At 39.9% G+C, this 10808-nt stretch overlaps 1 protein-coding gene across 1 annotated transcript in view; it reads left to right on the top strand.

The window, feature by feature from the left end:
• The first annotated feature begins 58 nt into the window (after nucleotides 1-58).
• Nucleotides 59-10808, top strand: part of dhcr24 (24-dehydrocholesterol reductase) — a 28137-nt gene continuing 17387 nt past the window's right edge. Inside the window, exons 1-3 of the mRNA XM_052012787.1 lie at nucleotides 59-386; nucleotides 7573-7728; nucleotides 9929-10034. Coding sequence (XP_051868747.1) covers nucleotides 156-386; nucleotides 7573-7728; nucleotides 9929-10034 — 493 coding nt within the window. The 5' untranslated portion in view covers nucleotides 59-155. The remainder of the gene's footprint in view (nucleotides 387-7572; nucleotides 7729-9928; nucleotides 10035-10808) is intronic.

Raw genomic sequence — 10808 nt, 5'->3', positions numbered from 1 at the left:
CGGCCAATGGCAGCGGGGCTGGCGCAGGACGGGGCGGGGTCAGAGGGAAGACCAACAGTTGGCGGAGCCTTGGCAGCGCTGAGGGAGTGGGTGTTAATGGTAACTGGGTATCTGTAGACAGTGGTCGGAGCAGCTTTGACTGCAAAAGGTAGACGATGGACCCGGTGATTTATCTGGCCGTGCTGACGGCGCTGCTGTTGTTCTGGGTCCGGAGGAAAGGTGTGGAGTATGTTATTATCCACCACCGCTGGGTCTTCGTTTGCCTCTTCTTGCTGCCCCTCTCCGTCGTCTTCGACGTCTACTATTACCTCAGGGCTTGGTTGGTCTTCAAGATGTGCAGTGCCCCCAAGCAGCACGACCTGCGGGTCAGGGACATCCAGAGACAGGTGAGGCTCAGCGTCCGTTGGATCTTGAGCCACTATGTTTGCCTGTTGTAACGGGGTGTAATGCAGCGTGCGTGGCCCCCAGACACTGGAGCAGAGTGTGGCTCACCCTGGAAGCCCACCCGGGAACTGGGGTGCAATATGGGTCCACTGTGTGAGTCCACCCAAGGAGCAAAGTGCAGTGTATTGTAATGGAGTAACTCTGCTAAAGATGGATGTTTCTAATCCTGTGCCATAAAGACTTGTTTATTGTATTTCAATAAAGTCACATAGACACTGGCAATTTCCCCTTAAAGGGTAGAATGCGATGCATTCTTTGTAACTGATGTCAGAAGCAAATAGTAACATTGGCAGTGAGTAGAGTTGCGTCATCTCAATAATCAGTGGTTTCAACAGCTCCATGATAGATGCCAGTGATGTAAGGCCACTGAACTGTAGGTCACCCTTTTTCATTCGCCACTGATGGTTTCAGTTGCGGCATATGTAATAGGCTTTAGCTCTTCAGAATTCGGGTATTTAATCAGTGGAAGTGCAGTGCAGGGTATGGTCTTTCCAAAGTATGACTGCATTTCCTTAATCTTGCATGAATAGAATGATGCCAACCAATTTGTGAATATCTCTGTAGCTTTGTGTGATTGGAGTGTAATAAAAGAATATGTAGGCTCATTTGGTCCCCATTGAAGGTTTTGTATGTGATTATATCCATTCTGAGGTAATTCCAATCCCCAATAAGTCTATATTGAAATCGATGTTAACCCACACTGATATTCAAACTATTAAGGAGCATGCATTGTATGTGATTTAAGCCCAACCTTAAGTTACAGAAGTGACATTTCAGAAAGTACTTCATTGACTGTAAAGCAGTTTAGAATGTCCTGAAAGTGACATGCTTTATAATTGCAAGTTTATTTCATTACCATGAGCAGGCATTTACAATCCACGTTTTGTGCATAGATCTCCAGAGTCAATAGGTACCATTGCAGACTAATGAAGGGAAGCCCCAGTGTAGATTCAGATGTATGATCAGCCTAATGTGCAATTATTGAATTGTAATGAATTGACCTGTACAGACGGTATGTAAGACAAGTTTTTCACTGTACCTTGGTACAAGTGATAATATACCAATATTGCCTAAAATCTATTTCCATTCACCAGAAAGTAGGCTTTATAACAGTGCTGGTGGTTGACAGCTTCATATATTTATTTGGTAGTTTTTCAAATGTTAGTTTATTGAATTACTGAATCCTCTGCTTGTTGTTGAAAGAAAGGTATAAGATGTATTCAACAATATCTGACCTTGAGGAAAGCCGCAAATCAATAATTAAAGGAAAAAATATGATTGGTTAGAGTTGATATGAAATTACGACAGGGAAGTCATGTTTTAATAATCTATTAGTTTCCTGAGCTTGCATCAAGCAGAAGAGATGAGGACAAACCAGTTGATATGTATTTGGGCTTCCAGAAGACATTTGGTAATGTGTTGCATAAGCGGTTATTAAACAAAAATAGAGTGCAGGATAATAGGGATAATATACTGGCATGGATTGAGTAGATGGAAAACAAAGAATAGGAATGAATGGATATTTTTGGCATGGGAAACCATGACGTGTGGTGCTATGGGAATTGGCACTGGGACCTCAGTTGTTCAGCCTGTATTGATTAATTTGGATGCAGGGATCAAATGGTATATACAAAGTTTGCTAATACAAAGTTGGGTGATATTGTGGACTTGGAGAAGAATGCAAAGGGGCTTTAGTGTGATACAGCTGGATTGAATGAATGAAAGTACGGCAGATGGAATATAATGCGTAAAATGTGAATCATCCATTTTGATAGAAAAATAAAGGTGCATTTTTTTTCTGCATGGTGAGAGATTGAAAGGTTGGTGCTCAGAAGGATCTGGTGTCCTCGTACACTAATCACTGGTGTTAACATCAAGTACAATGAGCATTTAAGAAGGCAAATGCTGTATTAACCATTTTTGATTTGAGTACAAGAGTAGAAATGTCTTGCTCCAGTTATATAGGGCACTAGACATTCCCATCAAGAATATACTGTATATGGGTTAGTCTCCCTACCAAATAAAGGATATACTTGCAATAGAGAGTGTAGTTCAGTGAACTTTCACTAATTATATGGATAGTGGTAGCTGCAAGGATGATATTTCCTCTGGCTAGGGTGTCTAGAATCAGAGGTCGCATTCATAAGGTAAGAATATAAGTAGTGAGAGCAGGAATCCATCCAGTGTCCCAGGGGAAACATCCTCCCGGTCAGTCCCTCTTGCAATCTCGTGTGCTTCATTTAGATTACCTTGCATTCGTTTGTACTCCAATGAGTGTCAGCCCAACTTCTTCAACCTATATCAACCCTTCATCTTGGAAATTGATACCTAGTTAAAGCACCTCTGCACTGCCTCTGATGCAAGCACACCCATCTTTAAATATGGAGATCAAAACTGTATGCAGTGCTCCTGTGTGTGTGTGTTTTTTTTTGTCTGCCCCCTCTAAAGTTGAATCAACACACAGTTCTAGAATTGGACAGCATCAAAACAGGCCCTTTGGTCCAACTTGCCCATACCATCCAAATTGCCTACCTGAGCTAGTCCTATTTGGCCTATATCCCTCTAAAGCTTTCCTTCTTATGTACTTGTCTAAATAACTTTTAGAAGTTCTAATTGTGCATGCCTCTACCACTTCCTCTGGCAGCTTGTTCTATATACCCACCACTCTCCATGGGAAAAGTTGCCCCTTGGGTTCCCTCTAAATCTTTCCTCTAAATCTTTCCTCTCTCACCTTAAATCTATACCCTCTAGTTTTGGACTCCCGCCTATCTGGGGAAAAAGACTGGGACCTTGTCTGTGCCCCTTATGATTTTATATACTGCTATAAGGTCACCCCTGAGTCTCCTATGCTCCAGGGAGAAACACCCTAGTCTCTCCTTCTAACTCAAGCCATCTTGTCCTGGCACCATCCTTGTGAATCTTTTCTGCACCCTTTCTAACTGCATCCTTCCCATAGCCAGGCGACCTAGCGCACAAAACTCCAAATGTGCTGTCACCAACGTCTTGTACAGCTGTAACACGATATCCCAACTCTTGTACTCAGTGCCCTGACTGATGAAGGCAAGCGTGCCAATGCCATCTTCACCACCTTATCTACTTGTGTTGCATTCTCAAGGAACTATCTACTTGTACCCTGAGGACTCTTCTACAACATTCTACAGGGCCCTGCCATTTACTCTGTTAGGACTGTCCTGGTTTAACTTGCTTCACACATGTCCAAGTTAATTTCCATCTACTGTTCCTTGGCCCACTTTCTCAGTTGATCTAAATCCTGTTGTAATCTTGGATAACCTTCTTCACTGTCCACTATACCACCATCCCTACTTGATGCTCCATTTCTCTCCCCACCCCCCACCCCCATAAAGTCTCGTGTTCCACTGAAGTTCCTAATGACCAGCTATAGCTGTATGTTAACTGTGTTTTATGTACTATATACCAGATTCCTTTATACCACAACATTTTGTCATCTCACTCCATTTAAATAATTTACTTCATTCTTCCTTCCCAGGTTGAAGAACTGACTTTGTCCATATCTCACCTACTTGCTTTGCAGGCTCTTTGTAACATCTAATTTTCTATCACCAGCAAATTTGCTTATAGTAGAGTTGTTCCTTTGTCCAAGTCACTAATAAAGATTATAAGTAGTTGAAGCCCTGGCACTGATCCCTGTGGTACCCGACCACAAATTGTCAGTGGTGATCTGTTGATCCCAACAGTTCTGTTAGTTAGCCGTTCTCTTGTTCACACCAAATATGGTTTTAGCCATTCAAGGCGGATAGGAAGAAATCTCTTTACCCACAGTGTAATGAATCTTTGGATTTCTCTACCCAAGAGAGCTGTTGAGGCTCAGTTGTTGCAGTTTATTTCAAAACAGTAATATGTCAAAAGACATCTTGTATATGCAAGAAAGTAGCAGACATAAAAAAAAATCAGCCACTGTCTTTAAAACAAAACAAAAGCAGGCCTGGCCGTTCATTCCCCTTTGCTTGCTCAGCCATTCATTGTATGATTAGTGTGCAAAACTTTCTCTCTGTGACATTAGCAGTAAGTAAGACCCTGCGCTCTAATTTTGGTCAGATTAACAATTGCAGCACAGAGACCTTCCTCCATTTTTTTTTCAATAATGCAATTCCTCATTTGCTCTTCCATCCAATTTTGTTTATACAAGTATTTGCCCTCCATTATCTCTCTTGTGATTTGCCTAAATCTTTGAAACAGATAAATATTGCCACTTAATCATATTTCCCTGAGGGAGGCACATAACTTGTGTAATATTTTGGAGTGATGTTTAGATCTGCCTTTTTGATCAGCAACAAGTGCAAACAGTATGAGTGCTGACCTGTCATTCAGAAGTATGTCTTTGGAATGAGTGTTCAATGAACACAAAATTCTTTTGAGTTACGAATTATAACTCTCAGAAAAGAAATGTAGTTAATTAGATGTTTTGTTTTTTGAGTTTGTTTTTCTTTTCAGGAATGAAACCTAGCAATTGGGAAACAATCGCTTGCAGATTAATCTCAGTTGAATTGCTATTCCTTTTACGCTTCATGTGGTATAGCAGTTTTTGTCCTAATATGTTGGCTGTCTGTAATCTTTAATGGTTGTACTCTCTTGAAACCTGTAGAGACTGATGAAGATATTAGAGCAAGTAGGTTGTGTGAATTTTGATGACAATTCATTTTTATTGGTTACATTTTGTACATCATCAATTATCCAAGTTAAAGCTCTGCTGATGTTGTAGATGTGTACATAACAGAACAGTACAGCACAGGAACAGGCCCTTTGGTCCACAATGTTTTGTTCGACTGATTAAGGTAATGACACCTAATCCCTTCTGTTTACACATCCATATTACTCTATCTCTGCATATTCATGAGCCTATCTAAGAGCTTCTCTATCACATCTGCCTCCACCACGACCCCTAGCAGTGCATTCCAGGCACCCAACACTCTCTGTGTATATAAAAAAAACTTGCCCACACATCTCCTTTAAACTTTTCCCCTCTTGCATTAAATACATGCCCTCTATGTCAAATGTCAAAATGTTTGACAATTTGACCCAGGGAAAAAGATACCAGCTGTCTACTCTATCTTTGCCTCTCATAATCTCATAAACTTGTATCAGGTCTCTCCTCAGCTTCTGCCGCTCCAGATAAAACAACTCAAGATTGTCCAACCTCTCCTTATAGCACATGCCCTCTAATCCAGGCAGTATTTTGGTAAACCTCTGCTGTACCGCCTCTGCAGCCTCCACCTCCTTCCTATAATGGGGCGACCAGAATTGAATGCAGTACTCCAGATGTGGCCTAACCAGAGTTTTATAAAGCTCCAAGATACCTTGCTGACTCTTGAATTCAGTGCCTCTACTAATAAGAGCAAGCGTGCCATACAGCACCTTTATTGGCTTGTGCAGCCACTTTCAGGAAGGTTTGGACTTGTACCCCAAGATCCCTCTGTACATGAAGGTGTTGATGTGGAGGAATTTCTTCTTTCAGGGTGTTGTGACCCTTTGTAATCCTGCACACAGTGGGCTATGGTGGCCCAGTCATTGTATGGTCAAGGCTGAGCTGAATAGATCTTTTGGACCATGGGGGAGTCAAGAGCCTTGAGGAGCAGGCAGAGGAATGGAGTTGTGGTCAAAGATTAGATCAGCCATCATTGCATCAGGCTTGAGGACCCTATAGGACAAACATAATATCATGGAGCTACAATCTTTTCCATGTGTCAGTTTTGCAGTCATTAAAATGCCACCATGAACATGCTGTTAATAGATTTAAATTTGGGTCCACCTCCCTGCTAAATTTTAAAGAATTTTAGAAGTGTATGGAGGATGGCAAAATAGCTGTGACCGGATGCAAATTAAGTTAAAGTAAAAGATTGGTTTAGGTGAATTGTTTATTGTGTGAGTTTGAGTTTTGAAAGCTCTCCAGTGTGGAGTTCATGGTGGATTTGATTTCCTTATCCAAGGATCTCTGGACTTGTACTCTGAGGTCCCTCTGTTCCTCAACACTCCCTAAGATTTACCATTCATGGTGTATATTCTAGCTTCATTAGTGTTTCCAAGTGCAACACTTCGCATTTGTTTGGATTAAGCTCCTATTTGCCATTTTATTTTAGTCCATTTTGCCGAAACATCAATCTCTCTCTGCTACCGAAGATTAACTTCCACGGTAGCAACAACTCTGCTGATCTTTGAGTCATTTGCAAACTTATTGATCTTGCTTCTCACATCCATATGTCATTCACAAGATAAATATATTACAAATAAGGGTCCCAATGTCTATTTTTGTGGGACTCCACAAGTCACGGGCGTGATCCTTATGTTGGCTTTCATGGATTTCTTTATTAAAGGAGGGTTGTGAACAGAGCTGAATACTTTAGTTGCCTGTGAACTGTTCGACTCATGATCTTTTAACTGAGATAGCAACTAAAGTTGATTGGGACAATGACAGTTTGATGAGGGACTCTTATCATGACGTTCATGTAACATGGCCATTAAATGCCACAGCCATTTTCTTGTATTAGCCATCTGGTGGTTTCCCTTGGACTTCCTGACATCAGTTTTGCCAGAGCAGCTTGCCACCTTCCTTGGTACTTACAGTATCCTCTCATGCTCCTTTTATAAAATGATCTGTCTTGTGCCAAGTAACTCATTAAAGTCGTTAGATTGCTGTTGTCTTTCTACAAATCTCTTCTTTATTCAACAGAAACTCCAAGCCAATGGAATAACAAAAGCTATTTTGAGTACTATTTAGTTTATGTTCTTCGGATTTAAAATAATGAAAATTGCTTCTGAGTTGTTATTTACCATTGATTGGGGTGCTCGACAATGATTTTAGAAATTTTGATCTTGATTGCTGTTAGAGTTCTTGAAAGTACTCCAGTTAGCACTGAAATTTGGGTAATTAAGTCTGCATTTTTTAAATAAAAATTCATTGAATATAGTGTAGATTGTTTCCTGTAGAGAATATTGAGCTTGTGCTGAGCAGCAGATATTTCCTGCTCAATTTATTTGAATTGGTAACTATTATCAATGTAAATTTTTTATTTGATGCAAGTTTGAAGTAAAAGCTTGCATCTTGCTGAAGTGTGGACTGTGTAATACACTAATCCCTTTTTGTTTTGAAAGGTACGAGAATGGAAGAATCAAGGAAGTAAAACGTACATGTGCACTGGTCGACCTGGGTGGCTGACTGTATCACTTCGGGTTGGCAAATATAAGAAGACACATAAAAATATCATGATCAATTTGATGGATATTTTGGAAGTGGACACCAAGAAGCAGGTGACTTAACCCTGCAACAATGAAATGGCTATTTTTTTTGCCATATTGTCTTTCTGTTTTGGAGTACATTTCTTAGTTTTTACAGTAAAGGTGATGTCAATGTTACTTAGTTGGCAACAAGCTTGATTTATTTTTAAATACTTAAATAAAAAGCATTGAAGCAAAACATTGGTCTCACCATCATGAATGTTATTTGAGGAAAAAATAACAAGTTAGCATAACATATTAAAGTTTCTAGAGCTGGTTTGAGAGGCAAATTAGCCTATTCCTGCCCCTAATTTTTGGGTTTAACATTTGTATGTTCTATAATTGAGAAGTATAGACCTTGCAATTTCTCATTTTTCTATATTATCCCCGTAAACAACACTTATTGGACTCACCATCTTGTGTATCACTTAGGGGAAAAATAGTTGATAAAGTAAGGGAGATAAGACATCTTTATTAGTCACATGTACATCAAAACACACCAGTGAAATACATCTTTTGTGTAGAGTGTTCTGGGGGCAGCCCACAAGTGTCACCACACTTCCGGTGCCAACATAGCATGCCCACAACTTCCTAACTGTTATGTCTTTGGAATGTGGGAGGAAACCAGAGCACCCAAAGGAAACCCATGCAGACAAGGGGAGAACATACAAACTTGTTACAGACCGTGGCTGGAATTGAACCCGGGTCACTGGCGGTGTAATAGCGTTACGCTGACCACTACACTATCTGCCCTCTACACTACTGTGTGCTACATTAAGGACTATGCAAATTTTCACTCTCCTCTCTTCTTGTGTCTTCTGGTTTTCTGATCTGAGCATAGTCACTGCAGGAAAGCATGAGGGACAAGCCAAGTATTTCCTAATGGGCAAACAGAAAAAGGCACTCGCTTTAAACCCCTCTCCCTTCACTGCAGCATCCATTCATTCAGTAGCAGCAGTCCTCTGTAGCTGGAAGTGTGGTGCTTGTATTGTGGTACATCCCTATCAGAACTGGAAATCAAAAAAAACTGCAGGTGGTGGAAATCTGAAACAAAAAATGGAAAATGCCAGAAATACTCAGCAGCTCGGGCAGCATCTATGGAAGGAGAAATAGAATGAACGTTTCAGGTCAAAGATCCTTTGTTGGAACTGGGAATTTAGTGGTTGGGAGGGAGGGAAAGTGGGGTGGTGGTCTTAAAAAGTTTTTTTTCCTCCCAGTTCTGATGGTCTTTAACCTAAGATGTTAACTTTGTTTCCCTTTCTACAAATCATGCCTGACCTCCTGAATTTTTCCAGCATTTTTGGTTTTTGTCCCTTTTTAAGAACTGGCTGCATAGCTACTCCTACTGGGAGCTGTGAGAACTTGCAGCACAGCAACAGGATAGTGGAACTGCCAAAGACTATTTCAACATTGTTGGCTTTCCTTGTGAAATACAATGCTTCTCTGTGAACCTTGTAAATGAAGTACTACTCTTTGTGACCTCCTTAAACAACATTGGGGTGACTGGCCATAAACTTCTAATGCCAAAAATATATTGTGGAGCTATTTCTAGGTCCCCTGATCCTAAATTCACACAGTAAGTTTTTGTGAAATGAAATTATGGTTCCAAATTAGTTAAGATTTCTCCTTTTGAGTAAAGAGCAGACTTGATAACCTGAGATGGGTAAAATAGGCTGCTTCTCTCAGGTCTGATACAAAATTAGTTGGAGTGTGTATTTGCTTAATTCATAAAGATTGAAAGATTATAATGCAAAAAAATATTATTTGGTATAATTTGCATTACTTGGAAGCCAGTTGCCATGGGAAATGAAGATAACTCTCAGTTCTAATCTCAATTTTTTGATCCAAAAGGTGGTTTATATTTTTTAAATTTTCAATGAAGGATGAGGATAGCTTAATTCTTGAGCATGAATTGTTAATGAGCATATTTCTATTGTATATTGCTAATGCAAATAAGCTTTGTGCCAGCAATGAGAGAGATTACTTGTTAATAGTGAGCTAAGGAATTGAATTTGAGTTTGATGTTGCATTGTCCTTTGAAGGGGAGATAGTGTTAAACCAGATGTGTCCATCAACAGTAAGAGAAAAGTAGCAAGTTAGTAGCGCTAGCTGTACAAGTGTTTGATTCAAATTTCCGTTTTCCTCCTACACATCAATTTGACAACAAACGAGTGTTTTAACCTTTTTTTTGAATGAAATTAAGACTCTTGTTTTGGCTCTGTTTCTGTTATAGGTTGTCCGTGTGGAACCACTGGTAAACATGGGTCAGGTGACTGCACTTTTGAATTCAATTGGCTGGACTCTTCCAGTGGTACCAGAGTTGGATGATCTCACTGTGGGTGGGTAGTTCTATTTCTTCCATGCAAAAGGCTACTTGCTTGTGTTTTCTTTTAATATTAAAGTAACTTGAAGATTACTAGTGATGCTTGTGAAATGGACACTTTGAATTCTTTATGACTTGGTTCTTGCTTTGTGGTTTTTTTTTCAAGTTGGGATTGTCAGTGATTTTTTTTTCTAAGTTCTATCAATGGGGAAGTCGCTTGTATTGATCCACTTGGTGATTATTCCATTTGCTAAAAGTGGGAGCAAAGTGTAGTTCTGGCAGAAATCATCTGAACCCTGGCCAAAAATGGAGGTAGAACTTTTTTTTGCCTTAATGTATTATTTTGTTGTTCTTTGCAATTTGTTTTTGCCAATTTGTATAAAGTACTCCTGAAGAAAAAGATACCTCATTTATAACAGAATCTTCGGTGCTCAGCACAGAGCTGTACACTATTAATGTAACTTGAGATTCTGTCCATCTTGTACATGTGTCCCTTGATGCGTTCATGCAAATTTACAAATACAGTCTAGGGGTTCAAGAAAATGGAAAAATGAGAAAATGTAAGATGTTAGAAATCAGAAATATAAACAAAATGTTGGAAATACTCAGGTCAGGCAGCATCTCTAAAAGCTTAAACGTTCCAGGTGTGAGACTCTTTGTTGCTGAATGTTTCTATCACTTTGTTTTTGAGAGTTCAAATCCTATTGTCAACAAATAAAACCAGTAAGAGCACGAATCCGGATGGGAATTGTGAAGGGACTGCAGATAATGGGGAATGGTTTCTTGCATA

This window comes from Pristis pectinata, chromosome 3, assembly GCF_009764475.1.
Source record: "Pristis pectinata isolate sPriPec2 chromosome 3, sPriPec2.1.pri, whole genome shotgun sequence".
Taxonomy (NCBI): Eukaryota; Metazoa; Chordata; class Chondrichthyes; order Rhinopristiformes; family Pristidae; genus Pristis; species Pristis pectinata.
Note: the sequence above shows the minus strand (reverse complement) of the source record. Positions and strands in the feature narration are given on the sequence as shown.